Genomic DNA, 19,553 nt, shown 5'->3' on the forward strand with positions numbered 1-19,553 from the left:
GGAAGCTAAGAGATGATTTTTTCCCAGGATGATGATGGTGTGGTTTTCTGTAGCTTCCCATTGGACGTCAGTGTGTGAGCCACTACCGAAGGCTGGGACGTCACTGTGTTTTCTCCCACGAAGAGCTGATCTTCAAGATGGCTGCAGATCCAGAGTGCCTGGATGTTGGGTTGGCTGCCATGGTCTGCAAGGAGATGACTCTGTTGATAGAGGAAGAGACACGGCTGAGGGAGTCTGTTGTGCAGATGGTGAGTAATAAGAGACAACCCTTTGCTTGCAAAAGAACTTTTTCTTCCCTCTTCCCCTGCTTGCATTAGAATTTTTGAGCAAGTGGCTAATTTTTTTTGTCAGGGAGTGTTGATGTCTGAAGAAGAGGTGTTTGAACTGGTTCCAGATGATGAACGTCAGTGCACAGCTTGCAGAACCACGTGCTTCTTGTCAGCTCTTACGTGTTCCTGTAATCCCGAGCGCCTGGTGTGCTTATACCATCCCTCTGATTTATGTCCCTGTCCCATGCAGAAGAAGTGTCTGAGGTACACAGGATTTTTTTTTGTCTACTTTTCTTCCATATCTAATAGGTTGCTGTAGACCAGTGGCCAAATACATTTGGTCACACTCCTCTTCCTCTCTTCCTTAAGGAGTATTTTTATCCTCTTTGTTTCTTGGTTCTCAGGCAAACAGGTATTGTATGTGTTCTGTTTTTCTGGCCTTGTTGTAGCTGGAAAACCTCAATATTAGCAATACCCTGACTTTCATGTGGGCATTAATACTTTCTCTGTCTTCTCTTTCCACACCTTCAGGTACCGCTATCCACTAGAAGACCTTCCTTCTTTGTTGTATGGAGTGAAAGTGAGGGCACAGTCTTACGACACTTGGGTCAGTAGAGTTACAGAGGCTCTGTCTGCCAATCTCAACCACAAGAAAGGTCAGACTTCTGTCATTCTTAATAGGATGTCCTGAAACTCCTACATTTGTTCTTTCCTCTCATTGAATGAGAGAAATACTGTGTTTTGGGTATTGGAAAAAAGAAATGAGCTAATGCAAGAGTATAATGCAAATTACCATTGTGTATTTCAAATTGAACTACCCTGTTGGAACCTTGATTGAAAGCCTTTGAAGCAATCTAAAATCTCTCTTGTTTTCACATACAAATTATTTATGTACTCTTATTACAGATGTGATTGAGCTGAGAGTAATGTTGGAGGATGCTGAAGACAGGAAATACCCGGAGAATGATCTTTTCCGCAGGCTCCGAGATGCTGTGAAAGAAGCAGAGACCTGTGCTTCAGTAGCTCAGCTCCTTCTGAGCAAAAAGCAAAAACACAGGTAGGATAGGCATTTTTTTCAGTGCCTTCCATCTGTCTCTTTGTTACTTTGTTGAACTTGGAAGAGTTAAGAACCCTGTGTGCAAACTTCCTTCAGTGTTTCCTTTCCTTAGTGCTGTGACTAATGAAGAGGTAGGGAGGGGAGGAGGCAGATACAGTGGCGCAAGGGGCCAGAGAAGTGGACTTAGTTGGAGTGTCAGCTGACTTATGTACTGAAATGTGAAATCCTTTGGAGAAGTTGTGTTTGATTGCTGATGAAGTATTTCACTGAACGTGTGGGGGAGTTGTAGGGAAAGACAGCTAGAGGTAAAAATGTAAGGAAAGTTTGGACTTTGGGTGTTTGTGACAAAAGGATCTGGGGGAGCGCAGCAGTACAGAGAGCAAGAACAGTCCACAGCTTGAGCCAATCTGTTACTTCTTGGGAAGGACCGTGGGAGGCAGTGATGTGTGGCTGAAAAGTAGTGGCTTGCCTCAGTGACTTGGGGCAGTGTAACTCCCTTGGTTCTCTCTGTTGCCTGTGGCTGCCTCAGTGTTACTCTGTCCCCTGGCCCTGCCTCAGCAGTGTGCTGGATGTGGGCCTTGTTCTGCTCTCGTGAGCTTTCAGGAGCACGTTCTTCCCTCTCTCCTGTATGTTTTGTGCACTGAATAAAAGTCCCCTAGAAAATAATTCGATGAGGTGACCATAAGTCTTGTGGCAGCAGTTGTATGGTAAATTTATGTAGCCTGCAGTTCCTCTGTTGATGATAAGATTTGGTTTAGTAGTTGGTTGTATTTCTTGTGCGTGTGGTTTTTGTGTATTACGTAAGACTTTCTGAGAGAGTTAAAAATACTAAAATGTTAGTTGCACCACAGATCCAAGTGTAACAATCTTCCAACTGGAAAGCTAATACACAATAGAGAAGCTTTTTTTCTGTATTGGGAGGCTAAAGAAGGCTCTCCTGTTTGTTTTTTATTGGTTGTAGGACCCTACTGCTTTAGAAGTATTTTTCACTTAGAACTCTGGCCTAGGCAAGGGAAGCAGCATGACAGGGGTTGCATTGCCCTGTTCTAGTGAACTTCAGTTATTTTGGTAGCTCCCAGGAGTTCCTGGTCTGTTGCTGCTTCCTCGTCTTCCTCCTGCTCTTGGAGTATGTCAGCCCTCTCTCAACAGTCCTTCAGTTGCTGAGATAGATAGGTAGATAGATATCATTATATATATGTAAGAAGAAATAACTCTTCAGTTAATGATTTGGTGGGCTTCTGGAACTACCCCAAGAAGGACAAGGGGTAGAAAGATTCAGCAACTTTCAGTGTCATGTCTGATCTAAAGATAAAAGAATTTTATGAGGCAAAAAAAGGACTTGTATATACATTTGAGGACTGTTGTATGCTAACTAAAAATATCTTACAAAATTGAGGTTTGAGGAAGATTTTGAAACTTCTTTGAACAGTGCTAGGCAGTGTAATTATAAAGGTCAAATTCAGCTGCTTCTGTAACATTTATGTTCATATTTAACACCTGGAGAAGGATCACATTTACAGAAAGGATAAGGTTATTAAAAAGGCAAATTAAAAACAAGTGTTCACACAGAGTAATTTGGCAGGGGTTAATGCAGCAATAAACTCATGGTCAGATGAGCAAAAGAAAATCTGTGCCTTAGCCATCTCATGAATAAACCCAAAAAATGAATAATGTGAAGCTGTGAAGTTGTGTGCAATATTGTACTCCTAGATCTTTGCCTTCTCCTGGAAGATGTGAGTTTCCACAGGTAGGGATAGTTGTACCTTTTTGTGCAGCATCTCGTGCTGTGGCAGTCTGTGGTTGGGCTAGGGCCAGCATGCCAGTGTGACACTGCTGAGTGTGCCCTCTCACAGTCCTGTCCCTTGGAGCCCTGTACCCTGTTTGCCCTCACTCAGGGATTTTGGGGGCACAGCAGGTCTCCTTACTGTCTGTTGGAGCAAGTCAAAGCCTGCAGGATTTTTTCTTCCACTCTGAGGTTTAACTGGTGTGTAATTATATTCGATCATTAATCTAATTTTACATTTACAGTTTTATGTAAGTCCATCCATTGTTCTTCTTTACTGTTTCTGTAGTGTTAAAATGTAGACTCGTTAGCAGGGAACAGCTCTTCAGTATTTGAAATCTGTTGTACTTGGGAAGCTGTGCCTGCCAGTGATCTGTACACTAAGTATTTAATTTGTGCAGTGTGTCACTTTAAGTGTTTTACCCCATTCAGTGGGCTCGTTACACTTGCTTTGAGTGCTATTTAATGGAAATGTCTTTGCAGAACCTGTCCCGCTCAATAGCAGTCCTCTGTTGCAAGGCTGGTTTCAGCAGTTCTCTGCTACAAGAGAGAAAGCACTAGAAAATAAGACTTGTGTTGGGAGCTTGTTGCTGTCACATATTTCAGACTTCTTGTCAGTGCCTGGCATGGCAATCAACTTCTGAGCTGCCTAAAGCAAACTTTATGGGGCTAAATTCTTTTACCTGTTTGTAGCAGTTTGAAAGTCATCTAGACAATGGTACCCCCAAAGGGCAGGGTAAATTATCCTGAAGGTGCTTAGGGAAATTGTATTAAATCTTGTTTTCAAGATTTTGGAATTTTTGTTCAGTTTGGGTTAAGTTTGTCTTTTTGAATTCTTAGGTGATGAAATGTTTTTGGTAACTTCTCAGTAATCCTGATAGATAATTTCTGTCACTGAGTAAATCCAAGGATCATCATCTTATCTCTCACCTAATACTTAATTATGCCCATTTGTACAGCAGAGTGAGCCAAGACAGTGGAAGGACACGGACCAAGCTGACTATGGAGGAGCTTAAAGCATTTGTGCAGCAGTTGTTCAGCTTGCCGTGTGTTATCAGCCAGGCCCGACAAGTAAAGGTAAGATTGCATCTGCTGCTCTGATAATGTTGTGCTTTTTAACGTTGTTCTGGATTTATGGTAGTATGGTTTTTTTTAACAGATAATTTTGCCTGGAGTGGAGATGAAAAGCTTCTGTTGTAAATATGTGCACTTTTTTAGGGTGCCTGTTGCAACAGGCATTGTCAGATGTGGTGGTGCAGCGAAACAAAGATATAACATCCCCTTCCCCTGTCACTGTCCAGGCAGCCCAGTTTTAAATCTCTGAACCGGTTACTCTTATTCCATCATCATTAATGCTCTCTGCAGAGGTGAAGTTTCTGGGTGAATCCTACCCTCTACATGTTTTTGTAGAAACCTCTGAAGGTTTCCCTGGTGTGCTTTCTCAGGGCAGCAGGAAAGCAGTGCCACGTTGTCAGTTATTCTGTAAATACATCTCAGCCTTGCTTTCCAGGCTACAGCCTTCTTCATCTGTATGCATGGCCTGCATCTCTTGCCCTTCATATTTATCTTTGCACCTGTCTGTGAGTGAATCTAGACTAATAAGTAATCCAGATCATGCTGATTCCCCTGGCTGCTATTACCATTTATCATCCTGGCACTCTGCATTATAGCAAGTGTTTTCAGCAGCAATCTTAATTTGTTTCTCTGTCACTGGTGATGAAATACTAAATAGTATTTCACCTACTAACCAACTTCTAGAAAACTCCTTAAGAAACATCCTTAACAAAGATTTTTTTGCCTAGAGAAATGCTTCTTGAGGTGTATGTTAATCACTTATTAACCTGTATGCTTTGCTTGTACAGTTTTATGAGTGTTGTATAGAGGGCCTAAAATCCTGAACATTACTATAGGTGCAGCTGCTGCTATATAGCCAAACATACATTTAAAAAAAGTTTTGTTTGAGAAGGCCTCTTTTCCATAAGTGTATGTTAGTGTTTGTCCTTCATTCATTAATTTTATATTAACTTTTCCATGATACTTCAGTGTTGATAAGAGAGACTTTATACTGGAATTTCTTACTGTTTTTATAATACTGGCATGTTTCTGCCAAAAACAGGTTCCTTCAGAAAACCATAGGGCTCTAGTGTGCAGGTTTGCCAGGCTTGTTGATGCTGACCTTTGTCCTTCAAAGGTGTTCTTTAATGAGTTTCCCAGCAGCTAATAAAGTGGAAAGTGCTTTCTCATCCTCATATGATAGGATGGTTTTAATTCACTTCTTTCCACATACAACCTAAAAATACTTACTAGTATTTATTAATGAAATTTTATCATCATCGATTAGTAGACCTTGTAAGATTGTTCTCAGAAGGGCTTTTTTTGTTTCTAATGTATTTAAAACCTGCTTCTAATTAAACTATAATTCATAAGTGAGAGGACTGCAGGCATACAATAAACTCCTAACAGTGTTAGCTTGTATTTTTGTATAATGCTTTCTCCCAACCAGTCTATCTTCCCTCGCCCCTCAGCACTAGGAAAGTGATTCTAGTTCAAGTCCTCTGCCTATGCATGTGCGTGTTCTTGAAGCTTCAGCATAATCACTAGTCAATAAATAAATATTATCATTTTACTGATTACAAACTGTAGTCTTTTAGTTTCTGAATGAAGTCAGATAATGATCATTTATGCCTAAGCACTCACTAGCTTTTAGCATGGCATTTGAATGCAATTATCCATCATAGTGAATAGCAAAATAATTGTCATGTTGGATGATGAGTATTTTCTAGCACAAAAGGCATTGTAATTATTAAACTGTAATAATTTACTGTTGTCACTATGGAACGTTCAGAGTATGTTCCCTAAATCAAAATCTTTATAAAGCAGATATTGTTCTTTCTTATAAATGCTTTCCGATTTCCAGACGGTCATGAAAAGCAGCATCAGGCACAAAGGGCAGTAAGCTAAGGGTTAGGAAATGCAGGGTTTGCTCCTCATTGTGCCATTGACTTGCTGTCAGAAATGCCTGTCTTTTTGGAGGAGACTTGGGGGTGAATCAGTTGAGTATACTGGTTGAATGTCCTTGGATCAATCTCCTGCAGAGATTCTTTCCTGTCTGTTTGCTGTCTGATTTTTTTTCATTGCAGTGCCAAAACATGAGGATGAGGACAACTGCAGCAAGTGCAGTTGGATTTCTGTGAAACTGTCTCCCTTAATAAGAGGGTTTTGCATTTTCATTTCTTACTTTAGTGCAATAAAGCCCTGATGCTTAGAAGTGGTGGTCCTGCTTTAGGGAATAATAATTTCAAACTTCGCCATTGTTATTTTCGTGATCTTTGGTATTTGTGTTCTCATACATCTCAGGCTTGTTATTTCTCCTCAGCATGTTTTTTTCTGCTTTGTATTGCAGTCATTACTGTAATGCCCCTAACACTGTATTGAAATGATGACCTGTTTGCAGATGTCCCTTTTCTTCCCACTACTTTAAAGCTAAGGTTGACTGGGCAGTGCTAAATACTCTGTCTTGCTGGGAGCTGTAGTCATTTGCAGTTGTACTATTTTAGGTGCAGAGTTTGGTGCCACTCATAGGCCACTCATTCATAGGGTATGAAACATTATGCTATCAAATAAGTTTAGATGGTCTGTTACTTAATTTCTGTCAGACCTGCTGGCTTGTGACAGCTAGCTAGCATTGTGTGTAGAAGCTTGGACTGATGATGTGATGATCACATACAAGTTCACAGCTGACTGATCCCTCAGTAGGATTTTGTTCTGGATTCTGTGGGTGTTTTTTCCTAATTGATTTGTATTGTATGTTACTTCAGAATCTGCTTGATGATGTGGAAGAATTTCATGAGCGTGCTCAAGAAGCTATGATTGATGAGATCCCAGACTCTTCCAAGCTGCAGGAGTTGATAGACATGGGCTCTGGCCTTTATGTTGAACTTCCTGAACTGCCAAGGTTGAAGCAAGAACTGCAGCAGGCACGGTGGCTGGATGAGGTGAGATCCACCCTCTTGGATCCCCAGAGAGTCACCCTGGATGTGATGAAGAAGCTGATTGACTCTGGTGTGGGCTTGGCACCACATCACGCTGTAGAAAAAGCCATGGCAGAGCTGCAGGAGCTGCTCACGGTCTCAGAGAGGTGGGAGGAGAAGGCCAAGGTCTGCCTGCAGGCCAGGTGAGTGTTCCTTTCCAAACTGTTCTTAGAGGTCACACATGCTCATGTTTCTCATCCTCTTTTGAGAAGTGTGGTGAAAAGCTGGGTCCTTGAAGCTGTAGTTGCCTTTGGTTTTTGCTGTTGGCTTTTTATTTACCTCCCAGCAGTTAGATTGCTCAAGAGTTGGATTTGAGATTGATGAATGGCAGCAGTGTTGATTCCCTATCATGTTGCACAGTGGCAGGAGGCTGTGGGTGTTGCTGCTGTCTTTGCTATTCATCCCCCTCGACAAAGAACCCTGACTATGCTATCTACACAAGACAGCTTTCTTGGTGTTAAGGGGTCGTGATGCTGTGTCCTTTTGAGCTCAACTGTGCCACGTCCATCAGCTTTCTCACCTCCTTGTATTTGGTAGCCAGTAGCACCCTCCAAGCATAGAGCCATGGTATCCTACACTGCAGTGTAGTGATGAAGTTGCATCACCAGCCTGTCAAATTTATGGATTTAGATGACTGGCATTTTGAGAGAAGGCTGGAATTGGGTTTTTCTTACTCTAGACCACGCCAAAGTATGATGGCTCTGGAGGGCATCGTGAATGAAGCAAAGAACATCCCTGCTTACCTGCCCAATGTGCTGGCACTGAAAGAAGCCCTGCAGCGGGCTAGAGACTGGACAGCCAAAGTGGAGGCCATTCAGGTAGGGGTTACAGCAGGGACTGGAATCTTCTGCTTGCATCCTTTTATTTAGATGTGTCCTTTATTCCTAGCACCTCTCCTCGCAAAGGTGACCTGAAGAGAAGCCCTGCTATGGCTCTTAAATGTGCTTACCAGATCTTGTGTACTTGATTTTCTTCCTGTGCATTTGTTTCCCCAGTGGTTATCCAATTTCTATTTCCCTTCCTTTTATGCATTTCAGAGTGGATGTAAAAGCTAGCAAATTCATTATGATACGGTGTTTGGTTTTGGAACTGTTCAGCATACTGTCACTGGAAATATTTAGCTGCAGCAGAGGATGCTCTCAGGTTTTCTGTTTTGCATCTGGCTGTGGAAATTTTTTTGGTATTTTCTCACTAAAATGTAAGATTTAATGGCACTGGTGGCCATAATTTTCTGAAACAGATGAGTTAGTTGAGTAACCTCCCCTTCTACTAGTCTACCCACATAACTTGATCAGAGTTCTGTGGTATTTCTAGGTGTTGATCACTGTACTAGAACTGCTTATCTTATACCAGGTACTTATTGGGAGTTGAAGCGAGAATCCCAATTGATTTCACATCAGCCCCTATACAACTCTTAGATTTAAGCAGATAGCATATAAGATAATTGTCTGGAAAAGGACTGTTGTCTTACTCCCTAAGCCAGCTGGCCACATCAGAATGACTGTTAAAGTAAAAACTGTATGAGAGAATAGTTTAAAATAACAGTAAATTGAAACACTGCCCTCCTTGCCTTTCCTATGGAACTCTATTTTAGGCAGTGACAAAATAGTGTATGGCTTGAAATTAAGCTGGCAACTGATGTAGTGGTGGAATTGTTGGCTTAGAAAGATTTATTTCACCCCAGAATGGGAGCAACTATGCCTACCTGGAGCAGCTGGAGAGCTTGTCTGCCAAAGGCCGCCCCATCCCGGTGCGCCTGGATGCCCTGCCCCAGCTGGAGTCCCAGGTGGCTGCAGCTCGTGCCTGGAGGGAGCGCACGGGAAGGACCTTCCTCAAGAAGAATTCCAGCTACAGTCTGCTGCAGGTGAGCAACACATTTCCCTGTCAGGAGAACACACTTCTGTCAGAAACTGGTCCCAATGGCCCTCAGTGCTGGTTCAGTTAACTGGATTACAGCTCCTTTTCAGGATAGAATGTAATTTCAGCTGTTCTCAGGTGAAAAGAATGAAAAAGGCAAAAAGTCTGTTTGGTTAGTCCTGTTTTATGTATAGACAACCTCATCTCTTACTTTTGAAGGAAGAGGGAAAGTAAAGCATTATTTTGTCATTGAAGAAATGTAGGCCTGAAATGGACATTGACCTGTCTCAAATTGATAAATGTTTTCACTTGCCTCACTGTTTTAAATGCTAAGAAAATAGATTAGATATTGTATAAACTGTGTAACTATAAGAAAAATTAGCTACCGTTTATTTCACTTCAGTGGATGTAGTCACTGTCCTTGTTTTAATAGAAATCTATCATGTGTTTGAAGATCTATCATATCTACTTGACAGCCTTCCCTTTTCTAAGGAAAAAGGTTCCAGTTCAGCTGCATTCTCAGAGGCTGTATTTTTCATTCTCTTATGCTGTTGTTAATTCTCTGCAGTTTGTCTTCACTTTTAGTGAGATGTCCAAATCCAGACAGCATCCCCACTCTGTGACTTTCCCTAGCGCCATGTGAAGTGCAGTAATTACATCTTGAGTCTCAAAGGGGTACTGATGTTTAATGTTTTCCAGTGGGATTTTCCCGGTTGCAACAGCATCACAGTGGTTTTTGTTCACTTTGTGATACACTCTAGATACAGCTTTTTCTGTATATTATTCTGCCTAACTAATAATTTAGTATGTTCAGATTTTGCATTTTCCTAAATGTAGAAATTTGAGCTTTCCTACATTGAATTTAATTTGCTAAATTTTAGATTTAAGTATGCATTCCAACTAGTCAAGATGACTTAAAGCTTTATTCTTGTCCTTAAAAGAGTTTTGCAGCCTCTCATACTGATATTAAAAGGCTTATAGCATGCTTTTAGGGGTTTTTCAAGTACCAAATTGCTGATGTAAATATGAAATAGCTTTTAAGACTTGTTTGGTAAAGGCCCTTAAAGTGAATGTTGAACTGTGAGTATCTAACTGCATGTAGTATTTTGGTTAGCTATATGTATGATGGTGTAATCTGAATAGATTCTGTCATTTAATCAGAAAACAGTGGCTGTCAGTTTGACCTGCCGTGTCACAGTGGTGCGGGTTACATTCAAATTCCATAACTATGAGATACTTCTGTCCTTACCTGTTCATTCTCTTTTTCCCAACATTGACTGACAGGTATCAAAGGTGTTTGATTGCTGAGTAGTTCTTGTTCTCTGGTGACACTGCTGTCATTCCTCTATGAGATGTCCTTGGCATCCTTGGCTCTGACAGGATAAGTTTGCTTGGTGGTTACAGGTTCTGAGCCCACGGACTGATATCGGTGTTTATGGGAGCAGTAAGAATAGGCGGAAGAGGGCAAAGGAGTTGATGGAGAAGGAAAAGGAGAAAGATCTTGACTTGGAATCCTTAAGTGAACTGGAGGATGGCCTGGAGGAGGCCAGGGACGCTGCAGCTGTGGTAAGGAGCATGAAAGGTGCTCTCTCCTGATAACATAGGCTTAAGTTGTCTCTCATCTTTCTAGAAATCCTAGGGAAGAGCTGATAAATAAATTTCACTGGAACAGATACCTCATAATGTGGTGTTTGACACGAGTATGGTTCAACTTCAATTGCAGTGAAAGTAGAGGGAAGCACAGTTCAGAGTGTAACTGCTGGTATTTAATACCATTGGGTATGTGTAAGACTTAAATGCTCTCGGGTTAGTATCTGTGGCTGCTCATAATATTAACACTAATTGAAATCACGTTGAAGTAATGAGGTGCAGCTCTGCCTTAACCAGTACCAACACGTTTGGTTAGGTCAATTTTGTGCTCAGCCTGCAAATCCTCGGTCGTGGGCACTGGGCTTGAAGGGGGTGTTTTATTTGGTTGCTCTTTTTTGGGGGATATTCATGCCACTTATCAGAAGAATTTGCTGTCATCTGGCTGCCCTTTCCCTGGGAACAAAGGAAATATATGCAGGCTCATTAATATGGCTCATACACAGTCTATTTGACTGTGGTATGCTCGGTTGTAGTTACCTGAAGGGAAACATTAAGGAAGTGCAAGTTGTCTGAGAAATGTGGTCACCAAGATGCTTCTGAAACAATGCTCATCTGCATTGTCTCAATAAACTGATGAATGGAACAGTCTGACTTCTTCTCTGGCGTCAGAACCTGTTCTTCTGGTGGCTTTATGACAGATTTAATTACCAACTTCAGAAACTTTGTAGATGGTGAGAAGGTTATCTAAAGTTTACATAGCATCTCTATCAGAAGGACCCTAGGAAGTAATGAGCAACTGAGGAGGAGTTCTAATTTCAGTTAGATCACACAGTTCCTAAATTTTGGGCTGGTTTTACATTTCTTTATATGTTTGAGTTGGCTGGATTTTTTTCTTTTCCTGTGTTGCTAATAAAATGAAAAGTCTCTTAGCTGTGAAGGTCATGCCATGTTTTTTGTCCTCGCTGGGCAGGTGGCTGTATTCAAGGAGCGGGAACAGAAGGAAATTGAAGCCATGCATGCTCTCAGGGCAGCCAACCTGGCCAAGATGACCATGGTGGACCGAATCGAAGAAGTCAAGTTCTGTATCTGCCGCAAAACTGCCAGCGGGTTCATGCTGCAGTGCGAGCTGTGCAAGGACTGGTTTCACAGTGGCTGTGTGCCCCTGCCCAAAACGAGCTCTCAGAAGAAGGGCTCCAGCTGGCAGGCCAAAGAAGTGAAGTTCCTGTGTCCCCTGTGCATGCGGTCCCGCCGGCCGCGGCTGGAGACCATCCTGTCCCTGCTGGTGTCCCTGCAGAAGCTGCCGGTGCGGCTGCCGGAGGGGGAGGCCCTGCAGTGCTTGACAGAGCGAGCCATGAGCTGGCAGGACCGAGCACGGCAGGCCTTGGCCACCGACGAGCTCTCCTCTGCTCTGGCCAAGCTCTCCGTGCTCAGCCAGCGAATGGTGGAGCAGGCAGCTCGGGAGAAAACAGAGAAAATCATCAGTGCAGAGCTACAGAAAGCAGCAGCTAACCCCGACCTGCAGGTAGGGATTGGAGTGTCTTGCTTTTTGCTGTGCTTGCCCTAATTTAGCGTGTCAAAATGCCTTGTTTTTGTTGGAGAGGCATGGGGAAGAGGGGAGGGCAATGAAAAGCTGTGGACTACACATGGTAAAACGTCTTACTTAGTTTAGTGCACCTCAGGTTTTGGCTGGCTTCTGTCCAGGTACACTGCTGTTCAGGAACAGGTCTCTTGCTCTGTACTCACTGTCAATAGCCACTGCTGAAGGTGCTTGTAAGAAATACCAGGTCAGCTGTAACAGCTGGGTACAGGCTTCAAGATGTGTAAACCAGTTGCTACCTTGGTGTCCAAATTCCATTTTCCTCGTGACAGAATCCAAGGTCTCGGTATTTAAATTTCTCATGGGTTGTGATTCCCAGGCATTTGGTGTCTTGTTAGTAAATTTCAGCGAGGAACGTAGTCAAACACTGATAATTCCATAGCTGACCTCTTCACCTTGAGACTGAGGTCAGGTCATGCTGTGGTGAAGAGGCTATAATTTGTAGCACTGAAGAGCAGTATCTAGATCTTTCTGGTCACTATTATTAAAAATCAGGGACTCAGAATCTAATGAAACCTTTTACTTGGATATTTCCCTATGCTTTTTCATGTCTTGCTGTGATTGGTCCCTTTTGTGATGTCCAGGCAGTTATCCTCAGGCCAAAAGAACCACTGTTTCCTTTGTTAATAACACTTCAGGTTTTTACAGATTTTTCCTGGAAATTTTATTGTTTCACTTCCATATTCCATTTTTTTTTAGGGACACTTGACAAGTTTTCAGCAGTCAGCCTTTAACAGAGTGATAGGAAGTGTGTCCTCATCCCCACGGCAGACTTTGGATTATGATGATGAAGAGACAGACTCTGATGAAGACATCAGGGAGACATATGGCTATGACATAAAGGTAAGTAATCCAGAGTGGTTTGTCTGCATGGAGTTAATACAGAATACATGTCGTTTATTAATCCATTTTTTGGCAATATTTATTGTATCTTAAGCTGTGTATATTCTGCCCTAGGGTGTGTGGCAGAAGAGGTAGTTCTTGATTTTTTTCTGAATGTCTCCATTCTGGACTGAGATTGACTCAAAACTTCACTGAATTGTGAAGTTTTGTAATGTTTTTATTCAAAATTTCCAAAGTCCTGTTTGAATTTCAAAAGGTGCCTTTTAGTGCTGAGGAAGAAGATACACTTACAAAGGGATTTGTATTTATAACACCCTGGAGGATGGACATTGTCTTTATGCCACATTCCGAGATACCACAAGTCGTATATATAAATGTTTGTATGGAGAGCTCTTGGAAAGTTTTTGCACAGCTAAAAGATCAGTCTTCAAAAACTGCATGCTGTGTAAGAAGTTTCCTGATAACATGAACACAGCTCTGGCTTCATAACTTCCTCTTCATTCAACCCTTATATAAAGGAGGTATATGTGTTCCATTTTGGAGTGTGGAATTTTTTGAGACGTCTGGATCATGTTGTAAAATTAGCATCTGGATTCAGTTCAGAAATTGTAACTGCAGTTAAATTGTTAAAGTTCTTTAACTAGAGAAGAACTTCCAGGAGAAAAGGCAGTTGTGGAAATAACCAGGTATTTTCAATGTGTTGAATTGTTCTTTTGATATATGTAGAGAAAAAGACAATGCCACAGTTTCTTCTTGAGCAGTGTTTTCTTTTTAGTGATAGTGTTATCTCTACTTTAGAAGATGCTATCTTAAGAGGCACGTAAATTCTTCTAAGGTAGATGTTCTAATTTATAGAGGGACAGCACATTCTCCAGGTCTGATTTGCTGAAATCTCCTATTTTTAGTGTTTTGTTTCTCAGCATCCTGATGCAAATACACAGATTTATCTTACAGTCCCCAGTGAAATGCCAACAAGAATGCAGTTGGGTGCTACAGCTTTTAATGAATTTAGTTTTATATATAAAAATAATCCCCAAAACTGTTCTTTGCATCAGGAGTCTTAATAAGGCATTTCTGAAGGATGTGGCATTTTCTGAGGCTGTGATAAAACATATGTCAAGAAGGATGGCATATGCTTGCCAGGATCTCAGGGTTTTGCATGAGCATAATTTCATTTGTTTAATGATTCTGTTGTCATCATTTAAAAACCTCTTACTTAACCTTCTGATTTGGATGTCAATCATATGTAATTGTAGAAACCTAGAAGTAAAAATCTGTTGGAGCACACGCTGGAACACGTCTATGCATCAAAAACTGAAAAAACCAACACGGAAAAGTCAACAGTATAAAAATAATTAAATTCTGAGCGACTTTGGGGTTGTTTTTTTTTTTTTTTTTTTGGTTGGTTGGTTCTTAACTTTGCGTCTCCTAGTTTACACCTGAAGAATTTTGATTGGTTGTGTGAAAATTTGTCTTCTATTCCAATCATCAGGGAATCTACTCAGGTGGGCCTGTGCTCCTCTGGTTTCTCTGCCTAATGTAATGCAAAGTCAAGCAGAGCTTCTCCTACTGCAAAGAGATTCCTAATCTCCCTTAATGGGTTCCTCCTGCACCTGAAGGTACATGTCCCTATATCCAAACAGTCAGGCATCCATCTTAACTAATGCCTCGAGCTGTTCAGTGTCTTAAACAACACACTGAGCTGAGCACAAGTCAGTGCCATCGTTACTCTGTTCATGGAAACATTCACGACAGTCTCAGGTGTTACAGCCCTCTTCTTTCAGTATTTGGTCCGAACTTAAACTGATTTAAGACTGCTGTAAAAGTACTGATCCCAGGGCAGTGTTTGATTGTCATTATATTGATATTTGTTGCTGTGCTGGAACGCCCTTTTTTTCCATACCTCTAAAATCTTAAATAATTTCTTTCTGTAGTCACTGTAATTTACTCAGCTTACCCCTGCTTTATGGAAGATACAGGTCTTTATGAGCTTCCAGTCAGACTTTTCAAGCAAAATAATAAATTATGTAGGCTAAGAGAAAGCCTCTTCTCATCATGTTGACTTGTGAAGACCATACTTGAGGGATTGCTGAGTGAGGAAACCTGTCAAGTGTTTCTCATGTGCAACTATAAATATACTGGCCTATCTCCATAGATCCTGTGTTCATCCACTATTTAAGTAGGGATGTAATTTTTACCTTTTGCACGTGGTCTTGGTATCTCTGATGGAGTGCTTCAGAGAAGGGCTTTAGGAGCAGCAGACTGCTTGATCTCTAGTAGAATTTACTTTGAAGTAGGTATTTTCTGGATTCAGATGTTGCATGTTTTCTGTGGGTCTTTTTCAGGACAATGCCAGTGTAAAATCTTCCAGCAGCTTGGAGCCCAATTTGTTTTGTGATGAGGAAATCCCCATTAAATCAGAAGAGGTGGTGACACACATGTGGACTGCTCCCTCATTTTGCGCTGAACATGCCTATTCCTCTGCTTCTAAAAGTTGCTCTCAAGGTATTTGCTTTTGTATACATTGAGGTAAAATTAAAAGTAAATTAAGATCAATTAAGATTAAAAAACTGGGCTGAGCAGTCAGTGAGGAGGGGAACTGCTCTGTTATCCATACGGGTTGTACAGTACAGGTTGTCTGCAGGAAGGTACAGCAGGGTTACTTTGCAGTTAGTTTCCTGATGTTTGATACATAAACCTGTGTCAGCGTGTTTTGGTTGTTACTGTTTCCCACCTTAGATTGTTGTAAAAAGTATGTCATTTGGTTTTGATCTCTTCCTTTTATCTTTATGTGGCTTTGCCTGGGAGGCTTAGGTTGGATATTAGGAAAAATTTTTTCACTGGAAGGGTGGTCAGGCATTGGAACAGGCTGCCTGGGGAAGTGGTGGAATCACTGTCGCTGGAAGTGTTCAGAAAACATGTGGGTGTGGCACCTGGGGACCTGGTTTAGTGGTGGGCTTGGCATGGACTCAGTAATCTTAGAGGTCTTTTCCAGCCTTAATGATTCTGTGTCCTGGCTCCTGTCTGAAAGGTTCTAGCACTCCAAGGAAGCAGCCTCGGAAGAGCCCGCTGGTACCTCGCAGTTTGGAGCCCCCTGTGTTGGAGCTGTCACCTGGAGCAAAAGCTCAGCTGGAAGATCTGATGATGGTAGGAGATCTGCTGGAGGTATCTCTGGATGAAACTCAGCACATCTGGCGCATTTTACAGGCCACTCATCCACCCTCTGAGGACAGGTTTCTTCATGTCATGGAGGTATGGAACTTGAAGAAATATTCCCGTGTGGAACAAAAATCCCACCACAGGCTGTTGGTGGATTTATATAAATATGATCTTGAATAGCTGAGTGCTCAGTTGCTTGACATGTTTGGATTTCACCTGGAGAGAGTAATAGATTACAGAAAATAACAGAAAAAGTGGTCCAGAAATTCAGTTCTTGATCACTCCTACCGTAGCGCTATCCTCTACAGTCAACCATATTTAGAACGGTTTTCTGAAGTAGTCCCATGTGCAAACCTTATTTTAGAAGGTAACAGGTTAAGGGAGGGAACACTCTTCTTGATTAAGCCTGGAAACAGAACTAATCTGCAAAAGAGTTACAAGAAACATTTAGAAAGATGGAAAGTTACACTTGGCTTATATAATGTGATACTTGTATGTTACAGAACTTTGTTACTGAGGAAAACACGTTTTGATAATGCAGACAATAAGATTTGTGTTCTTCCTCAGACTAACACAGACATAGCAATGAAGATGTCCTGATTGCTTTGCCCAGCTGCCAGTGGATCAGGCAGGTTTATCTGCTGATTCTGAGGTCTAGTCAAAATCACTTAGCTGCATTCATGCGGAGGGCAAGGGATGTGTGCTGGAAGAGAAGGTCAGCTGCTGTGTTGAAGAACTTGAGTGGAGCCCATTTTTTATCATCTGTCAGTTGCAGTTAGGGGTCAATTTGACCATATGTAGCTGTGGATTACATGATGGCTTGTTGGGTTACTGAGCTGCACAGGAAGAACACAAGACGATGGTTCTTTCCTGGCTTTTTGGTGGTGTACAGTAATACAGGACGGAAGGTTACATGCTGTGAACAGTGAGGTTAGGTGAACATATTAGTTGGTGTCTCATTTTCTGAGTGCCATCCATACACAGTGGCTGAGTTAAAGTGGTGCCAAACTGCATCAGTTGGAGCTGTGTAGTATAAAACTGCCCCTGCCTCCCAAGTGCTGCTGCTTTGCCACCTTTCAGCCTGAGTACTACATAAGCTTAATGTTCTTTTAATGTAATGGTTTTGGCAGGGAGTTGATTGAAGAGCAGTTTTAATGCCAGCAAATAACAATTTATAAATATGCCAGACTGTTATATTAATAGTTAAGCAATGGTTTTTCCAGGGGAGTGGGGTGAGAGGTGTAGAGTGTGTGTATGTGTTACAACATTTATTGGTTAACCTGTATGAATACTTGCTTGACCGTTGAAAACTTGCTCGTTTTGAATTGAATATATTCTATGTCTGTTCACATACAAAATAAGTAGACTTCAGTAAAATAATCTTGAGAGGATTTGGTTTTGGGTGGAGTAGCTATATTAAGTAATGTACAGTAAACAGTCTCTTTACTGGCTTCTGGTATGTTTTTAATCTATTAATAATTATTAAGGGTAAGGTATATAGCTGCATTAACTGAAATCAAGTCAGTCCTGTTTGTACCAAGGACTACACAAGTGAATCTTTCAGATATAAATGGGACTTGTCACTGTGAATGCTACCTGCAGGGACAGAGTTAGCCAATTTTAAGCCCCACTTTTGATCTGAATCTGTTATTTAAGAGCTCTTGATGACGCCAGGATATTTACAATGTCTGCCAGTTTGGAAGCTGTTCAAATAACGGATGTTGCTTTCTCTTCTTGCTTGAGTTGATGATACATTTTAAGAATTCACCAATTACTCTTTCTTAATCTCCAAAACAGCAGTTGCTTTCTCTCAAAAATAATTACAGGCAAGACTGACCTCAGATGAAAAATAAGCAAGAGCATCTAACAAATGATTAATCTTCTCAACTTCTATTAAAAAGCAGTGTGAGAAGGGAGTTGTAATGATTGCTTATTTTGCCTTCTTACCCTTGCTGATAATTTACTTTTTCCACTGGGTATTTTTGGCTGATTGTACTTTGACACAGTTGATAACACTTACAAATTTTTTTATAGAATGGTGAAAATGAAGTTAAGTGCTTTTTTTGTTTAGAATTTGTAACGGTATGTTGTTGACTAGATTTCTTCATGCCATATCAGGGTAAAGGTAGAGGTAAGTACATTTCTCAGACCTCAGGTTTGCAGGAAATTTGTATTTGAATAAAGTGTATCTTTTTTTCTATGAAGGATGATAGCATGGATGAAAAACCACTGAAAATGAGAGGGAGGGACTCTTCTGAGAGGAAGCGTAAACGAAAACTGGAGAGAGCAGAGCAGTTCTTTGGAGATATGAAGCAAAAATCTAAAGAGTTGAAAAAACTGGAAAAACCCAAGAAGAAGAAGCTAAAACTCACCATGGATAAGACGAAGGAGCTGAACAAGCTGGCAAAGAAACTGGCTAAGGAAGAGGAGCGGAAGAAGAAGCGAGAGAAGGCAGTTGTTGCAAAGGTAGAACTGGCAAAGGAGAGCACAGAGAAAAAAAGAGAGAAGAAGGTTCTGGATATTCCTTCCAAGTATGACTGGTCAGGAGCAGAAGAGTCAGATGATGAGAATGCTGTGTGTGCTGCTCAGAACTGCCAAAGGCCCTGCAAGGACAAAGTGAGTTTCCCCTTAGTTCTGTCAGGAAATTCCGTGCTAAGTCAGAACCCTTGTGCCAGGTAATATTTAAGTTGAACAGCATGAGAAACCGAAGTGGTGTGGTTAGAAATGAGAGAGGATTGAGTAGTACTTGTGGGTAGGTACATGGATTTAGCAGATTAAACTGTAGAACTTCCTTATTCTCTTAGGTACTTCAAAACAGAAGATGGAAAATTAGAGTCTGGGAAAAGGTACTCTGTTTTGGTCAGGAAGTTTAACTTCTGAAAGCTGTGTAATTTTTTGTTGACTGTGTGCAACATGCATATATGCATTGGCTGATCCAAAGGATTAATTCTTTGACTCAGAAATGTTCCTGGCTTTACTGTGTTTCTGAGCAGGAGTGGGATGTGTGATGTTCCTAAATGAAGTAGATTTTCTGTGTTTCTTGCATACACTCTGTGAACAGTGATGCTGCAGGCTGACTGATCTACAAACTTCAGTGGTTCATTTTGCTTGTTGGAGATAAATAATCAATGATTTTAGACCTGATTGGATTATTACAAAAGAAACTTGATCTGCCTCTGTGGTACTGCCAGTCCTGATTGTCAGCTTTTAACACAGACTGATGATCAAAAATCTTTTCCAAATGTTTTTTCTGTACATTTCTGTACTTTTGTACTTTCAAGAGGTGAATGCCATACATACATACTTGTCAAAAGATGGCAGATACAGGAATGTAATGACCGAAGCTGCCCCTGTTGATGTCCATTAC

General features: G+C 41.3%; 1 protein-coding gene across 1 annotated transcript in view; it reads left to right on the top strand.

Annotated features, from left to right (window-relative positions):
- Positions 1-19,553, top strand: part of KDM5A (lysine demethylase 5A) — a 47,931-nt gene that overhangs the window by 24,470 nt on the left and 3,908 nt on the right. Inside the window, 14 exon segments of the mRNA XM_039570379.1 lie at positions 54-248; positions 352-533; positions 801-925; positions 1,176-1,326; positions 4,072-4,186; positions 6,928-7,283; positions 7,820-7,958; positions 8,825-9,004; positions 10,402-10,563; positions 11,558-12,109; positions 12,884-13,027; positions 15,373-15,532; positions 16,059-16,279; positions 18,392-18,802. Of these exon segments, the coding sequence (XP_039426313.1) occupies positions 54-248; positions 352-533; positions 801-925; positions 1,176-1,326; positions 4,072-4,186; positions 6,928-7,283; positions 7,820-7,958; positions 8,825-9,004; positions 10,402-10,563; positions 11,558-12,109; positions 12,884-13,027; positions 15,373-15,532; positions 16,059-16,279; positions 18,392-18,802 (3,093 nt within the window).

The sequence above is a fragment of the Corvus cornix genome, chromosome 1A (genome assembly GCF_000738735.6).
Source record: "Corvus cornix cornix isolate S_Up_H32 chromosome 1A, ASM73873v5, whole genome shotgun sequence".
Classification (NCBI taxonomy): domain Eukaryota; kingdom Metazoa; phylum Chordata; class Aves; order Passeriformes; family Corvidae; genus Corvus; species Corvus cornix.